Genomic DNA, 19,000 nt, shown 5'->3' on the forward strand with positions numbered 1-19,000 from the left:
TTCTTGGTGCACAATGGCTGTGGAAATCACCATGCACAACCTGGGGAAGAAAACCCCATTTGGCCAGCAGCTGCTTTGCAAAGGGCCAGGCTGGGCATGCTTCATAAGCAGTGGGAGCAAAAAGATGGTGAAGGTTAGCTTGGGCAACAGGAGCTGTGGAGTACCAGAAGCCAAAAGGACATAGATGGGAGGGAGACAGGTGAGTGGAGGAAACTGAATGGTTCCTGTGCATGTAAGTGCAGGTGGGTTGCCAAAGGTCTGAGAAATTACAAGGTGGAATTTATCACAATATTTTACCAAGTCATAGCTGAAACATTCCAAGAAATCGTTGCTCTTATTGAAAATGCAAATTAGAGAGAGGCAGCTATGTGTCCTGGCGTCTGATGTGAATTCTGAATGGAGAGAGTATAGGTCAAGGATTTAAGATTTAACTTCACTGGAATTATAGAAGTACAGGTAGTCCTCAACTTAGAACAGTTTATTTAGTGACAATTTGAAGTTACAATGGCATTGGAAAGAGTGATTTATGATCATTTTTCACACTTATGATCATTGCAGCATCCCCATGGTCATGTGATTTACATTCAGATACTTGGCAACTGGTGCATATTTATGACAGTTGCAATATCCCCGGGTCACATGATCCCCTTTTGCAACTTTCTGACAAGCAAAGTCAATGGGGAAGCTAACTTCACTTAACAATTGTGTTACTAATTTAACAACTGCAGTAATTCACTTAACAAATGTAGCAAGAAAACTCTTAAAATGGGGCAAAACTCACTTAACAAATTTCTCAATTAGCAACATAAATTCTGGGATCAATTGTCATCCTAAGTCAAGGACCACCTGTATATATCCTGAGCAACTGACAATTACAATTTTGTGTCAATATGCTACCCATTTCTTTATTATTATAATTCACTGTTGAACGTGTTTATTTCCAAGTTTCAGCTGTTGGTCCCACAATGTGACCTACACTTTTCAGAAAGATTGTGATCGGAGCTGCCGTCTCTCTATAAATATTGGTGGGGGTATGTGGAGTGCTGGCTTTGTTGCTGTAGGTGGGTTGGTTGGCTGTGCTGGAGTTATTGTTTGCGGATTGTTCAGCTGTTTCATAACATCCTGAGTAGCTGAGGTGCTGGCTGTGTGCCCATTAGTCTTTTGTGTTGTAATGACCTGGGTAATGGGCTGTGTGATGACATCCTGAGATCTAGTATAGTGATATCCTGAGTTCTGTGTTGCAACATCCTGGGTGGTTGGCTGTGTTGTAACATCCTGAGCTTTAGCATTGTAACCTCCTGAGTTCTGTGATGTGAAGTCCAGAGCAGAAGGCTGTGATGTAACATACCAGACTTTGGTTTGGCTCCGAGTTTGTGGTCTAGCTCTGTGTTCATGGCGTGTGCCCGTTTGCTTTGTGTGGGGGTCGGAGGGAGGTGCAGCAGCTGGTGATGTTGTCGTGGTTTGGCTTCTGGATGGTGGTTGCATTTTGTCTGAGGGATGGGTTTGGGATTGGGTTTGGGTCTGGTGAGGGTGAATGGTGGTGGCGTCCTGTGTTGTTCTGGGTCCGGTGTTGGTTTTTGTGGCTGGGACTCGTTTGTTGATTAGGGCTAGTTTCCAGATGTCTGGTAGGCGGGAGGTATCGTCATGTTTATTCATGTTGTGGGGGTGTTTTTCTATTTTCCATAATTATTCTCTTGTTGTGGTGTTCAGTTTTGGAGATTAGTTTGGTTCCTTCAAAATCAATTTCATGTCCTGTAGCTTTAAGGTGCTGGAAGAGGGAAGAAGTTTTTTTCTTCTTTTCTGACTGCGTTCTTGTGTTCTGCGATGCGTGCATTTATTCTCCTATTAGTTTGTCCAATGTATGTGGCTGGGCAGATTTTGCATGGTATTTCATAGACTCCTTGGTTTTCTAGCTGGATCATGTCTTTGGGGTTTCTTAAGATGTTGGCTATTTTTTGGTTGGTGCGAAGGCTGTCTTGATATTGTGTTTGTGGAGAATTTTGCTGATTTTATCTGTGGTGCCGTTGATGTAGGGGAGGAGGGCGATGTCGTTGTACTGTTCTATGTCTCGGTTCTTGGGGGGGTGTTTCCCTTTGGATTAGGTTGATAATTGTATTTCTTTGGAATCCATTGGAGATTAATACGTTTGTGAGAGTGTGTAATTCAGTTTTCAGGTGGTCTTTGTCGGCTAGGCGTTTGGTTCTGGAGATGAGAGTCTTGGCTATGGAGTTGATCTGTGCAGAGTGGTGATTGGATTGTGCATTTAAGTAGCGGTTGGTGTGTGTTTTTTTCCGGTAGATGGTGTGTCCTAGGGAGCCATTGGTTTTTTTGTAGATTAGGACGTCCAGAAAGGGGAGTTGGTTGTTAGCTTCTATTTCCATCGTGAATTGTATTTTGGGGTGTAGGCTGTTGAGATGTGTGAGGAAGTTGTCCAGTTTTTCTTTCCCGTGTGGCCAAATTACAAAAGTGTCATCTACATATCTAAGCCAGGGTTTGTGTTTGTGTTCAGATTTGTCTAAGGCATTGGTTTCGAAGTGTTCCATGTATAGGTTTGCGATGACGGGAGAAAGGGGTGATCCCATAGGTGCTCCTTCTATCTGTTTGTATCTTTGTCCATTGTGGATGAAGTATGTGTTGGTTAGGCAGTGGTTGATCAGATCTAGGATGTGCTTAGGGAGGTTGTATTTGTTTTGGATAGCTGTCAAGGCTTCTTTGATAGGCACTTGGGTGAAGAGGGATGTGACATCGAAGCTCACGAGTAGCTCGCTGGATTGTAAGTTTTTTTCTTTATTGTTTCTATGAAGTGGAGTGAGTTTTGTACGTGTGAGAAGATGGATTCTGTGTAGAGATGAAGTTGTTTGGCGAGAAATTTGGCAAGTTTCTCTAGAGGTGAGCCTATGGAACTGACTATGGGTCTGAGTGGTGTTCCTTCTTTGTGTATCTTGGGGAGGCCATAGAGCTTGGGGCATCTGGATGATTTCTTTCTGGGGATGATTCTTTGCTGGATCTCTTCACTGATGAGAGAGGCTTTTATTTTGGATTTGGTGGTTTTTTCCAGGTAGGTGGTGGGGTCTGTGTTTAGAGGTTTGTAAGCGGGGTCTTGGAGTAGGTTAGATAGTTTGGCTTGGTAGTCTGATGTGTTCTTCATCACCGTGGCATTACCTTTGTCTGCTGGGAGAATGATTATGTTGTTGTCTTTCCTCAGGTTGGTGAGTGCTTTTTGTTCTTCTATATATATCAAATCAACTTTTCAAGGTCTCTCAAATAATAATTGTACACAAATATTGCCATTAAGAAGTCACCCATGGATGGAGAACCAATCTGAGGTTCCTAAACTTTGTTTCACAGTATTTACTAAAAATTCAACAGCTGTACTTTTAATCAGCGTGTGTAAATGTTTCCCAGTTGAACGTCACCTTAATATACCAGTATTTCTTGCAATCCTTCCCATAGTAACAAAAATCTCTAAGCTAATTTAAAATTTAAACTCTTTGGTGCTAGATTAATGCTCAGCTTTCTAAAATGCCAAATGCATCAATACTGCTACATAAAGACTATTGTAGCAAGTATTCCTAATCTGGTTCGCTATGAATAGTCCTCAACTTACAATTATTTGTTCAACAATTGTTCAAAATTATAATGGCACTTAACAAAGGGATTTACAATCTTGTCCAGAGTTATAGCCCTGCAGCATCCACATGGTCACATGAACAAAATTTGGGCGCTTGACAATCCCCCCACTCTTACGACTACCACAGGAATGCTGCAGGAGCTCTCCACCTATCTTCTCTGCTCTGCTTCCTGCTCTGCTGGGTTCCAAATGCTCCACCCCATCCTCTGTCACAACTCAATCCATTTAGTTTTTCCATAGATCTTCTTTAGGAAGCAGCCAATTCTTCAGACAGCCTTTTTACACAGAGGTCATGTGGCGTCGTCCTAGAAACAGGCGCCAATGAATTGTGACCACTCCCAAATTGTACCCACTTCCTGGACAGCCCAATGCCATGTATGATATGGAGAGGTGCTGCAGTGAGGGCCTGGGCAAGGCCACCCAGAGCTTTCCCCACTCCTGAGGCACCCCGTGCTCTGCTTAGTGACCACAATGGGAAGAGCAGGGATTGTGGCAGGGATCACATGAGGTGATCATGTAGGCACTTTGCTTAATGACCACTACGATTTACAACTGCAATGGGCACACTCCATTACAGTTGTAAGTCAAACATACCTGCAAACATTAAGGAAGATATTACATATTCTCTTGGTCGATAACAGTCCTTTTACAAATATACAATGGAAGAAGAGGAGGAGGAGAAAGGATTCAAGAAAGAAGAAATGTTCAGAATATTTACTAAAGAAAGAAAGAAAACGAAGGCCTTCCTTTATATCCCCAATTATTGTTAGATTCTATAAAATCAGCACTATGAAATTTTTGTTAGGTCACTTCGTGTTAAATGTTAAAATGGAAAGGGGGAGAATAAGATTGATAAGAAGTCTTCGAGTTAGCTGATGCCACGAACACTAGCATTCCTCTTATAAGACTCCGCCAGCATAGAGGTTGCTGACTGTGCTGCTCACCCCCTCTCACGCTGGTCATACTGTGTGCCCTACATCTCCTCTCAGCATAAGGTGACATAAAGCTGTTTCATCGTCTTCCTCACAAGACCTGTGAAGAAGCATCATTCATAGTTTAAGGAGATTCTCTTCTCCAGCAGTTGCATGATAATACTGTGGTTCTGAATCAATAATACAGAAATAATAATAATAATAATAAAAATAATACAGATGACCATCAGCTACAAACCTATCAGAGTATAAAAATGATTTAAAACTAGTAATACATCTCCATTTAATAGAGAACATCGCATGAAATATGCTTCGGTTTTAATAAACAGGACAAAAGTAAGGAGTCCAAGTCTGCATTCAGGTGTTGTCCCCCCAGCCTTCCACTTATATCCTTTCCACATGCTGAGATTTTGCTGCTTCCATTTAGCAGAACTAGCTAAATTTGGGAATGGGTGGTTAAAGGATATGAAGGGAGTTTATTGTTGGGAACAGCTGCCCAGGATCACCTTATAGGGAAAATGGGTGGCATAAAAATTTAATAAATAAAAACATTTCTGCTCCCATCTTCATTTTTAACTCCCCTGAAAGGTGAAAAAAATAGCAAAACATTTCAACACACCCCTTTCATGCTATTACAGCATCATCTGATGCCTCCTGTGGCATTAAGAAGGTCAGAGGGACTGGTGCATCATCCCATTTTCATCAAGTACCACTCACAAGCTCACTTATGGAGCATAAGGGACACCGTTTTTACATTTTTTAAAATAGTTTTTTGGTCTGAACTGTGAAAATTCTTCATTAGCTTCATTTCATTATACTGATATGTACAGTAGTAATCCCATAGTACTGGAGATTGCGTTTTTGTTTTAAAATATACCCATTGGCCTTACTGCTGCTTCTAAGTGCTAAAGAGGAAGAATGGCAGAAAGGTGAACCAATCAATCCCTCTCTTTGGGTCTATAGCACAAGATTAGTGAGATAACCTGAGCAGCAAAGCAGGAGTGGGGGTCATGATTCTCTTCTATTCTAAAAAGTATAACAAAAAGCAGTATCTGATTGGTCTGGTTCCTCATACTGTATGTATGCAATGAAGTGAGCCATTCTAACATGCATCAGGGAGAGTGTTTGGAGAAGTTGCAATTTTTGTCCTGCAAATAGGGATATGAGGCAGCAGGGAGGCAGCTAGAAAAGAAGAGGTAACAGAAGCAGCAAGAGAGTGTGAACAAGAGTGGGAAAGAGGCATTTTCTATTACTCTGTCAATGAGAATTGCAATGATATAGGAATACTTTTTAAAAAATGTTTTGGTTAGAATATCATGGATTAAAAGAGTGGCATCCTAATTTTTTTACTTGTACCGGGTGTACATCAACTAAAACAAGCTGACAGATTCTGGATGGCTACATACATGTAAGTTAAATTGAGACAGTGTCGAACACAATTGTTAAACACATCTTGCTTATTTAACACTTAACATTTCTGCATTTTTAGAAACTAAAACACCTCTCTGAAAACTCTTACCTTGGTGTGACTCGTGTGAGCTCGTCAGAAGGATGTAGAATACGGCAAGTGGTAAATGTAAATGTGGAGTTGGTTTGTGACATGCACTTCCCAGGATGATGTACTACATTAAAAAGAGAGAAAATTATTTGCATTTATATATTAAAAGAAGAACTTTTATATATTCAGACTAACAGATAGAAAAGTGATATGATACTTTACTTGTGATCTGTGCAATAAATATCTGACATTTCTAAAACATTTTATTTTCTAGCTCCTCTGATATATTAACATCTGTGAGAAGAATCTTGTTAACTTGCCACATCTTTTGTTTTACAGGGACAGTCCTTACTGTAAGGACTCTCAGCAGATATGAATGTTTTAGGGTGGCCACTAACAGGAAGTATTACTTCCTACTTATTACTCTGGTATGGTAATTTCCAATAGTAGAACATATCACTTAGGAAAGGCAACAATGTAGTTATTTATCATGTTAAATTGTCCCAATTCTAAACAATTTAAATGCTACCCATTTGATCTTATTGCTGTATTATTAGAAGTATTGAATGGGGACAAAGAAGTTATAAATGCTAATTCTGTAAAAAGTAAATATAATATCTTAATCTATTAGCAGGTTTATTCTATGAGCCAGATATAATTGACTCTTAATAAAAATGTGCAATACATTGATCCAAGCAAATGTATCTCATCACTTTGATTCAGTAACAGACCCAGAGACACTAAAAAAAATTAGGATACAAAAATAATAGTGCATACAATGCTGCTTAAATATTTGTGAATCTTTTTGAATTTTTAATATTTCTGCTAAATATGATCTAAAACATAATCAGTTTTCTAGGCAAGCCCTAAAACTAGATAAAGAGAACCCAATTAACAAGTGGGTCAAAAACATACTTGTTCATCAATTTATCGAGGAAAATGATCCAAAGCTATATATTTGTATGTGGCAAAACTATGTGAACTTTTCTTTTCAGTAACTGGTGTATTGTTCTTGGGCAATGTTAACATCAATTAAATGTTTCTGATAACTGTTGATCAGTCCTACACATCAGCTTGCAGGACTTTCATATTAGCTTAAAATTAGGGTTGTTGATGGGCTTCCTTACATGAACTGCCCACTTCAAGGACTAAGACTCTTTAATTTGATCATTCCAAAATACTAACTTTCTTGTTTTAACCATTTTTTGGTTAAATAATTTATATATTTGAGGTTATGGTTTTGCTATATACCTATTTCTCTTGAGTTTTTAGGCAGATATTTTCTGTAGAATTTGCTAGTACAATTCAGAATTTATAGTTGCACCAATGGTGACAAAACATCCTCATCCAGAGGCAGCAAAATAGGCACAAATTATGATATTACTTTATATTTCACAGATGGGTTAAAGTTCTTATATCAGAATGCAGGATTTGCCTTTTTCCAAAGATAACGCTGGAGGCTATTCTTCCAATAGCCTTCAGGCTTATCCACAATTTTTTTTTTTTTGCAAACTATAGATGAGCAGCAATGATCTTTTTTGAAGAGTAAGCCTTCTCCTTGAAACAGTGCAATGCACACTATTGCTGTTCAATGTTCTCCTTATGCTGTTCTCATCAACACTGACATTCTCAGTGTAAGAGAAAACTTATGTTCCTTAGATATTACCCTGGGGTTCTTTGTGACCTCTTAGAATATTTCATACCTTTTCCTTGGTGTGATCTTGGTTGCCAAACCATCCCTGGGGACGGCAACTACAGGGTTGAATTGCCTCATTTGTACACAATCTGCCTGACAGTGGACTGGTAGAGTTTAAAACCTTTTAGAAATAGTATTATATTCTTTTCTAACCTGGTGAACATTAATAACTGTTTTTCAGAGGTCCTTAGATATCTCCTTTGTTCAAGTTATGACACACTTCCAAACATCTGTTATGAAAGTCAGATTTTAATAGTGAATATCCAGAATTCTCTTCTTTAAATAAGGCAGGACTTCTGACACTCATACCTGATTATCATATCTTTGATTGAAAGAGATGACTATAATTTCCCCTTCAAATGAATTGATAATCTAGAGGTTCATATACCTTTGCCATATACAAATAAGTAGCTTTGGATCACTTTTTATGTATTATTTTTGTATCCGGCATAATTTTTATGGATCCACAACTGCCCATCTGCAGCATTTCCCACTTCCATCTGAAATGCAAACAAAACACCTGCTGCTGTACCCAGATAGCAATTAAATCAATCTGAATAGCTGAATATAAGACAAATAACTTATGTTTGTGGTATTGCAACAAAACAGGTTATAGAACCATAAAAAACTCAAATTTGTATTTATAAATTGCTATAGGGTGCAACTGTGGAATGCAAAGTTAAACAGACCATAAAGTATGTCATCTTAAACAAGTCACCTCCTCAATTTTAAAATTCTATATATTCTCATGAGAGGTGTTGAAAAGAATATGGTGTAATTCATTATGTTCTTGAAAATCATCTCTACAACGCTTGGAAATCATCCAAAAGAGCATAGAAAGTAGTGTAGGAGACAACCGATACTCAGTAAAGATCTATCCTTTTCTGCCAATATGTGTTCTTCTTTGTGAAGCTTTTGGCAGAGCCAAGTATCTTGTTGAATGCCAGAAATCTTCCTTTTCACATGAATATATTTTGGATTCGTGCTGTGCTTTCTTACAACTGAGTGATTCATGCAAGCCTGTAAAGGTAGCTCTCAACTTAAAACTATTTATCTAACAACTGTTGCAGGCATGATGATGCTGAAAAAATGACTTATGACCACTCTTTCCAGTTATGACTATTGCAGTGTTCCCATATGATTAAAATTCAGGAGTTTGGCAACTGGCATGTATTTTCAAAGTTATTTATTTATTTCTATCCCGCCTTTATTATTTTTACAAATAATTCAAGGCAGAGATCATATCCAATATACCTTCCTCCTTCTATTTTCCTCACAACACTGTGAGTGGGTTGGGCTGAGAGATAGTGATGGCCCAAATTCACCCAGCTGGCTTTCAGGCAGGACTTGAACTCATGGTCTCTTGATTTGCGATGTGATCATTATTTGAAACCTTCCCAGGGCACTTCTGACAAGCAAAATCAATGGGGAAAGCAGGATTCATTTTACAACCATATGATTCACTTAATAACTATGATTGGCTTAATAACCATGGCAAAAAAAGATAATCCTGGTGGCTAACAATTATCAAGCCCCTTATAACAATAGTGAAAATAAAAACTGCCAATTATCACACTCCAGCCAAAGTGCCATGAAAATCCTAAGTATATCACACCACAGGTGCTGGGTTCAACTCCCATCCTGGCCCTGCATTTAGGGGACCAGCTCGATATTCACTGCCTTCTAAAAGGCTAAGAAGGTAGGGGCCCTCTGGACAGAGGCTATTCCATACAGCAGGCACCACTCCAGAGAAGCTCTTTCATGGGGCTTTAAACTATTTCAAATTAGTAATTATAGCCTCAGTTACCATTTTTTGGTATTCTCCAGATTAAACTACATTTGATATTAAAGCACTTCATGGTGTGCATCGCAACTGATTACCTAATTATTTAGCCTGTCTTCTGAGATTGAACATCGAAACAATTCCACTGACAATCTATTTGAAGCATAGCTGGGCACAAGGAATGAAAGCATTCCATCCCATTGGCTCGTCTGGCACATAGTTTTGTTAACTTCATAAAACTTCTTTATTTTTCCAGGCTCTTTAACTTGGGCCATATGATCACTTTTATCTATACAGGTAATCATAGAGTTATAACTAATTGCTTAGTGACCATTCAAAATTTTAAAAAGACCTATCTTGGGGCTATTTATGACACATATCTGAAGTTACAATGGTCAGCCCCTCATAATCATGTAACTGTACATCAGCATGCAGCAACAGAGCTACATTTACAGCCCTTTGCAGTGTCCCATGATCATGCAATGTGTTTTACAATGGTTTTGCTGACAAACTGCATTTACTTCCAGTTTTTGGCAAAACTGCGCTCATAGCAAATCATTGTTTCACTTAACAATCATGGTGTTTACTTAATGATGTTGCAAAAAAAGTTGTAAAATCAGATTAGTGGATATAAGAAAAAATAAGTACAGATTCTGACCCTATCAAAAACACTTATGAGTATTGGGAAATGAAGGATTATTAAGGAAAATGGATGTTCCTGCGTAAATTGCAAGCAGACACAAAAAATGAAAAGCACCTGCTGACCTCTTGGGATCATAGAACTAGAGCAAGAAAGCAAATATGGGAAGACACCATGTTTTTGTCAACATTACTCTTTCTGTTTTCAGTATCATAGATTGCTTATTGTCAATTTTTTCACTTCTAACATATGATATACTTTATGGACAGCCCTTGGTTGCAAAGCAATTCACAAACTGAAAAGGCCATGCATCCATTAACAGTCATAGAAGCAATTCAGAATTAAGTACAATTGCAAAGTCATCATGATTGCAGATGAGTTAAAAAGCCTTCAATATGTTATCATGATTAAATATGTACAAGAAACATATCTGTGATTGTTTAGTCTCTTCTGACGTGACTACATTCTAAAATATTGTTTATCCATGATAGGATATATACAATAACCTGATATCTTATCACAAAATATTTTTAAATTTACAGAAAGGCTGAGAAAAATACATGCTTATTGTGGCTATATTTCCTGTAAAACCGGTAGCAAAATAAATATATAATGAAGATAATTATGTAAAAAGAGTTATTGCATATGAAATAGGGAGATTTTTTAAAGAGAAAGTATTAATAAAATGAGGTGGCTCAAAATTAAAAAAAATCATTCCATTTCTGTAAGCTACTTTCAGATATTCTGCATTTTCCAATGACGACTAATACCCTAGTACAGCATCAATGTTCAAAAAATTATTTATATCACCTTAAGAATGCATGATACTGTTGTTTCAAGGGTTAGTGCAAACAATGCATTTAATTGATATTTAAGGGTTATGGCAATCATGATTCCCTGTGCAAGTGTAACCAGGTTAAAATATTTGAGAAAATCTCAAAGAATCAATAATGGAAAAAGATTATATGGAGAGAGAAAAGCTAAATTTAAAAGAAAAAAAGCAGCTCAGTGTTAGATGACAAATGATAGCAGAATAAAGGAGTATGAACATTTTAGATTAAACAATTATTCAAAGAATGGATAAAGGTTTTCACCTATCTCCATGTCTGCATTACCCATTTAATAAAAACACTGATTTTCTTTCGCTAAGGAATTATATTAGCAGAAACCTGTTGCAGTAAGCGAAGTAGACCCAGCTCATTATTTTTAATATACAAGATAGGAAAAGGCTGCTAAAAGTAGCAATTGAGCCTAGTGGGTGAGCTTTCTTGACTATGAAAGAGAAATAATTTTTTAACATTTAGAAAGACTAATCCTGCAAAGATACCACTCAGAGAAACCTGGACAGCATCCTCCAGTAATCAGCTTTTCATATGGCTGCAGTATTCTCTGTCGGGAAACCGTGAGCTGCCTGTAAGTGATCAGTATCTCAAACAATTCAAAAATGAAAAGAATGTCAGGTTTTAATTCCAATACAATCTCTAACAAATACTCAACAGTTCTTTGGTCCAACATATAAAAAAGGATAATATTGTGATCGACAATGAGGTTTTGCTATTATTTATTTTGGAAAAAAAAAACCTAAATATATGTTGAAAGGACTGTCCTTTTCTCCAGCCAACAAATGATTTCTCAAATTACTTTATTTTGCAGAAAACCACAGTGCTATTAAATAAAATAAAATGATCTCTTCTTTCATTAACATACCAAAGATTTACTGAAGTTACCAAATACAATTATAGCAAATAAATTTTGTTCTAGATTTCAATAAGAATTTCCCATTCCATAACTGCATTTTCATAAGAGTTCTCAATTCTATGTATAAAGTATATGTAAAATGCAAAAAGCCAAAAGAACACCTATGAAAATCATTTTCATTATTACATTTACGGAAATACAGGTCAAAATACAGCTTTTGAATGGTAACCAATCAGAATTAGGAACATGTTATATCCAGTGTTGAAAAATATTTCACTTTAGATTATTTTTTTAAAGAAAAAACTGGCATCTTTTTCAATTACTAAACATAGGAATTCACAGCCATGACAAAAAGTGCTGTCGGGCATATAAACATATCCTTTCATACATGGGTCTCAATATTGGATCCAAGTGCAAAAGTCACAGGTTATATGTTATACTGTTGATTCATAATTTGTCTTTTTATCCTTTTGCAGTCAACTATAGCACCAACGGAAAATAAACATAGTTCTCTATTTAATGTATTAGCAGATTTTTCAAACATCTGAACATGGGCTAATGTAAATCAGACGACAGAATGAGGCAGAAGTTGAAATACTGCAATATTTTAAATTCAATCAGTTAATTCAAATGTCATACAGTATTACCCCAATTCCCAAGTCATCAAGCACTTATGCAGGTAATTGTCCATGCATTGGATTTTATAGATCACACTGTAAAATCCTAATCAATACTGGGAGTTTTTTTCTAAGCCATAAAGCCTACAGATATGCTGAGCAAATGAAACAAAAAGAAACATTTCTCATTCTGTTTCATTTCTGTTTAGGCCTTGTAGAGAAAATTTCAACCTGCTTTTGCATAATCTGCACCTGCTAGATGACTTCAAAGGAATTATATCTGGCAGCACAAAGAGGTAGCTTGCTACTGAATTAAGAATAAAAAATATGGCTTCCTGAATCCAAGTATATACTTACCTTCTGTCCTATAAATCCCCAAATTTGTAAAGTGCTGGATTTCAGTGCCCTCAAAATACTGAGACATTGGAAAATAACTACTTCTAGAAAGCTCATTTGAGAAAGCTTAAAAACAATATATGCATTTGATCTCTATATCTTTAGCAATCACTCTTTTGTCATCAATGTGCAAAGTGTTCAACTATGCTGCCTTTTCATTTGCTACATTTGCTAAAATTAAGGCAATAACCTGGACCACATGATTTCTTGTGAATTCAGGCAACACAATTAGCCCTTATCCTGCAGATAACCTTGCTTAGCATACAAAATATAAAGAAAAATTCTAACTACTTTAGAAAAAATATATAAAAATAGTTCTCAGACGGATCCCAAAAGTCAAGAGTAATTGGCAGAAAAAAAAATTAATATAATGATTCTATTGTCTGGCCTTATTTTTTCCACAAAACAGTTCATAGCTAGGTATTAGCAAGAAAGAACTGACATATAAAGTCTTAGCAGTTTACAACTGATACCAGTAGAAGTTTTTTATCAGGATTCTGGATATTTCTTTTTTAACAGCAAGCCTTCTAGCCTCAGTCTTCCCTCCACAGTTATCAAACATAGTCTTAAAAAACTTACACCATTTAAGTCAATATGTAATTTCATCCTAAGAACCAAAGTGGTTGATTTCAAGGAATTCCTATTATTACAGATAACAATGCTGGGATTCTGCCACCTACTCTCATCACTCTGTTTTTAGATAAACATTAAGTAACAATCTTAGAATATAAGCATTACAACACACAAAATACTAAAATAATGGCAATCTGCAAAACTGTAACCTCCTCATGCAAACCCAGAACCAAAAGAACTGGCTTCTTTTTTTCTGAGAACCCCAATGAATTGCATCCTTTTAGCAGCCTTCTCTCATCAAACTAAAGAAGAAAATAGGGATCATGCACTTCTTTTGACTTGAAAAAAAACAGCAGTAATAGTTAGAAATCACAGTTCAGAAACTGGCTAATGTTAATTCTTGTGTGCATTGTCATGAAGAAGTTAAACATGAAGCAACATTATGGATGCTGCTCTGGAGAGATGTGAGAATGGCCCAATTATCAATATCCTGCAAACATGGCAGTTGTGCTGGACTTAATGAGGTTCCCTCACCAGACCCCTCATCATCGTCAGTTGTAGGTTCCTGTATCTCCTCTGGGAAAGACTGAGAGCAACTTGGGTAATTCTTGCTGTCTGAAACAGTCACTTGTGCCTGAGACCTCTCACCTGAGGTCTCTGTGTGCTGAATCGGTGTCGAGGTAGTTAAGCCTTTGTATGTAATTTCACCTGACTCATCTTCTTCAAAATCATTAAGGCAATACACTTCATCCAGATCAACATCAAGAGTACGGAAGCCCTTAGTAACAACCCCAGGCCTTGGATCTAGGATGCCTCCTAGGTGAGGCTGAGCAAGCTGTTGCCAATGATGCAGTGTGGCAGAACCTTGGAAAACAATAGAACAAACAGGTCAGTATGGAAATTTGAATTATGGACAGACTGCTTATAATGCTCATTATATGTAGTTACACCTTAATTGCTGATGAAGTGTCACAACTGCTTCAAACTGTTCTGCAAGAAATCATCATAGTGGGAAACTTCATAAAAAAGTAGCTTCAGTTGCAAGTATCAAATATTGTTTTAGATCACTTTTGTTACTAGGGACAAAATAGAAGTAGTGTTTTTGAGAAGTCAGTTTGGTATACTAGTTAAGGTACCAGGCTAGAAACCAGGGGACTGTAAGTTCTAGTTCTTCTGTAAGCACAAAGCTAGCTGGGTGAGCTTGGTCCAATCACTCTCTCTCAGCTCTAGCAAGCAGAGAATTGTAATCCACTTTTGAAATCTTGCCCCCAAAAACTGCAGGGATTTGTCCAGGCAATCACCAGGAGTCAAGACCGATTTGAAGGCATAAACTTGCTCCCTCGGACCAAATTCACACTGCATCCTTTATTTGTTTGCTTATTTAGTTTTTATGGGCCCCATCTCAATCAATGACTCTGATATGTTGACTAAGAAATATATCCAATTTACTTCAATGTAATAAAAAATGGTTATCAACCCTGCATAGAAAGATATTGACTAATTCTTCATCCAAAGAACATGGGCTTGTGTTCAGTTTTTAAAAAATTTTAAAAATTGAACTGAATTCAAAAATGTTTTGTGATATTTCTACCATTTTAATGTAGACAGGAAAATAGACAGGAAAGTACGCTGAAAAGTTCTATTCCTTAATTTCTAAGCTATCTTAGCTAGATAGACAGACAGACAGAAGGGGGAAAGAGTATCATTTCTTACAACTAAATAATAAAATAAAAACATCAGTTTTACCATTTTAAAAATATTCCAGTCTTATTATTTTTTATAAATAACTCAAGATAGTGAACATACCTAAAACTCCTTCCTCTTTCTATTTTCCCCACAAGAACAACCTTCTGAGGTGGATGGGGCTGAGAAAGATTGTGCAATGTCACCCAGGTGACTTTCATGCCTAAGGGAGAATTAAAACTCCCAGGATCTTGGTTTGACCACTAGATGATGAGTAATCCTGTGCCTTAACTACTAGACCAAGAGTAATATGGAATATTCTTATGGATTGGGCCTATCTCCCATTCTGATTTTACTAAAAACAAAAACTGGCAAATCTACTAGCTTACTTTTTGTTCACTCCAGACTAAAAGACATTGACCTAAAAGACTAAAAGGCATTGACCATAGCAGCACAAAAACAGGCACTAAGCACCAGATCCACAGAAGCAGAGGTCTACTATACATGCACCAGGACACATGGTGCAGATTAAGCAGAGATATAACCTAAAATGTATGCTAGGATAGGGTAGGATAGGTTAGGTTTCTCTGTTCATACTATTGAAAAATCTAGACATACATTTTTTGTGTGTCTATTATCCGTCTCCTCTTCCCTCCTCTCCTCTCATTTATTCTTAAGATGTAATAAATAATTCCATTTTCCATTATAAATAATTAAATACAATAATAAATAATCATCTATAAATCAAATTATCTATTACTAATCTACAATTAGAAATGGTTTAATAAAATGCTGTAATGAAATTATGTGTATTTTGAATTATATATTTTTTAACAAAATAGGCAAAGTGAAAAATAGAGAACAGCTAGATAACAGCTAGAAATACATTTACTGTATTAATACTACTACCCAAATTCACTTGCATATTTCATAAACATTATTTAAATTGAGCATTCTTTTAAAAAATGTAAGGATTCTGAAATTATCTCCTGCATAACATATACATGATAAAATTTTAAAGATGATCAGTAACACAAAGTGCAAGAAGAAAAAGTTTCATACATAAAGAAGCTAAAGTGAAAAATCAAGAGAAACAGAAAAAATGGAAACTGAAAGTTTATTGAAGAAAACAAATTGGATGACAGAAACCTATACAATACTAGCAATCAAGAGATGAAAGTTGATTATCTGCTATCTCTTCTCTAAAATATTTTATTTTTTTTAATAAGCACTCTGTAAAAGCCAAAGACATTATTTATATTGATTCAGTTGTGCTGGTGGAATCTTCCAATTTTGATGCAAATTCCAACAAATTAAAATAGCTTACAGATAAAAAGTAAGGTGAATTTGATATATCCATATTATAAAATGCCAAAAATGTTAACCCCAAACCCAAAATTAAGCATTTGAGTGACATTTATTGCAACATTTTTAGTGTGTCAATTCTTTTGAAAAAGATAATGTATGTTATCATAATCTTACATTTTAATCAATGAAATGCTGTGTGTTGCTTTGGAACAATATAAGTATGTATTACTGAAGTAATAGAGAAATTTAGCTGCAGATATTTTTTTTATTCAGATGATGAAAGAAAAGCATTGATTTGAAATGACACCCTAATACTAAAAAGAAAATTTGTACATGGAGGCCTATTTCTGATGAAGCAAATGGCCTGCCATATCAAGGCAAAGCAACTTGAGCTTTGGAACTGAATGCTATCTTGAATTTTGTTGCAATAAATTAAGGACCACTTTCAGACTGTAACACTGCAATGTAGCAAGTGTTTTAGTTTGCACAGAAGTGCATGAAAGTCAATAGTCCTATAATGTTGAAATTCAATGCACTGTCACCGCATCATTGTTCTCCATATCAGTGGAATTTAGGTTTACATTTCTTGCTGTCTGAATGATACAGGAATATTTAAATTAATATAGGAATTCAAAATGAATCCCTAAAAACTATAAATATTCTACTGAATATATTAGAAACATAGCATACATTACTTTTTTAAAAAAAGGATAATTCCTATCCTCAGAAGAGTTCAAACCAACACCGAGGACGGCTACCTCTAAAGTAAAATGAGTATGTATTACAAAGATTTCCTCTTTCTTGCTGATGGAGAAGAGACCACAGATAGTCACAAAGGAAAATAGATAAAGGCCGAGGAGCTTTATTATCACCTTCTAAGGGCTTAACAATCTGAAGCTTCTCTGGGAGATATGAACGACTGCTGATAGATATTCCTGAATAGCCAGTAAATTCAGAAAACCCGGAGTGTGTTCTAAATGACATAATACTCTCTGTTGGAGTAATGGAACCACTATGAAATTCCCCTTTCTCTGCTAATTCTCTCAACTTTCTTTCCTGTTCTTCTTCAAAAAACCTCCTTTCTGACAGATAATTCTCCCTCCGAAGGGACAACCTTCGAAGAGCTTTTTCCAGGTCACAAGAACCTGGTGTTCCTGGCATTCCTGGTTTCTTGTTCTTCTCTTCATTTCTAAAACAAAGAGCAAACACTCATTAATATAGGTGACAAGAAGAAAGTAAGGACCCCCTCCTCCCACAAAATATAAATATTTTTAAATATTTTCAGTTCAATCAATATAACGTACACTTTCAATCTGAGAAATAACTAGATAGAAGGAGTACAGATGCAAACAGGAATGTTCTTTATCTTACTGAGGTTTATGATTTATACACATGCTGCTCATTTAAAGAAAAAACTAGTGTGTACCATAGAGGAAAAATATAGCTGATTTAATATAGTTTTAATAAATGCAATATGGTACACATAAGAACTGGTCTACACAATATGTGGTCCTCCAAGCAGCCTTATGCCCATTTTTTTTTTAAAAAAAGTAGCGAATATTGAGCCACTGCTGCCTGCCACTACAGCGTCTACCACTCTGCTAGCCAAGGAACAGCTGACTGGCAAATACTTCTATTATTTGCCGCCCATGAGAATTTTTAAGTTATCAATGTGGCCCTTTCCCCTGATGATTTGTGCAGGCCTGCACTACAACCAGAAATGATAAATTATTATTTTTTGTAATCTTTAGTGCTACCAATAAAGTTTTTTTCCTTAATTTTCCCAAATAACAGAAATAATGAGAGTTTATATAATACAATAATTAGTTAGAAAAAAATTGTCAACCCAATAGCAGCTATTTAAAACATCATGGTATTTATTCAGAGAAAGATGCTTTGTTTAATTGACATGAAATCACTATGGGAGTTATAGTTTAATGACTCAGGAAAATTCCAAATCCATAAACTGATTCAAACAATCATCATGCCAGGAAAATGCAGTGTGATTGTTAATTATAAATCAATTACTTGAATAAAATTAAAATTTAATTATTCAAAGTTAATTTCATATCAGCAACTAGAATTATTTGCTTGGAGTACAGGTAGTGCCTGAGTTACGAGTGGAATGGAGCCTGCCCATTCCACTTGTAACTCAAAAACTTGTAGATTAAATCTTGTGCCTCGAACGAGATCACTCCCTTGCTCGTTAAAACGCAGCTTGTTAAGTGAACATGAGGTATCTCATGGTAGGAAAGGCCACGGAGGACCTAGTGATGGAGCAGGCCCCCAAGGCCTCCCCAACCCACTAAATACTACATGCTTCCCCCTCCCTTCCTGCCGCGCCGGATTCATTTGGAAAAGATCCCTTTCTCTTTGCCGTGGTTCCTGCCGCCGCCCAGATCTGAGGCCGAGGGACGTTTCTGCAGCACCCCAGTGGCCTGATTGGGCCTGGAAAAGGCTTCCAGAGCCTGTATCGAGCCGCAGGGGCGCGCGGAAGCACTCCCCAGCCTCAGATCTGGGTGGCAGCGGCCTAGAAAATGTCTCC

At 36.6% G+C, this 19,000-nt stretch overlaps 1 protein-coding gene across 3 annotated transcripts in view; it reads right to left on the reverse strand.

Annotated features, from left to right (window-relative positions):
- TRAK1 (trafficking kinesin protein 1) overlaps window positions 1-19,000 on the reverse strand; it is an 84,105-nt gene that overhangs the window by 5,879 nt on the left and 59,226 nt on the right. Inside the window, exons 12-14 of one of the 3 annotated variants that reach the window (XM_015822820.2) lie at window positions 17,328-17,644; window positions 14,113-14,328; window positions 6,083-6,185 (exon numbers count right to left, since the gene is read on the reverse strand). In XM_015822820.2, coding sequence (XP_015678306.2) covers window positions 6,083-6,185; window positions 14,113-14,328; window positions 17,328-17,644 — 636 coding nt within the window. Of the gene's footprint in view, window positions 1-6,082; window positions 6,186-13,998; window positions 14,329-17,327; window positions 17,645-19,000 lie in introns of all 3 variants that reach the window. The other 2 variants (XM_029285508.1, XM_029285505.1) reach the window with 2 other exon arrangements.

This window comes from Protobothrops mucrosquamatus, unplaced genomic scaffold (assembly GCF_001527695.2).
Source record: "Protobothrops mucrosquamatus isolate PMUCROS unplaced genomic scaffold, P.Mucros_1.0 scaffold_177, whole genome shotgun sequence".
Taxonomy (NCBI): Eukaryota; Metazoa; Chordata; class Lepidosauria; order Squamata; family Viperidae; genus Protobothrops; species Protobothrops mucrosquamatus.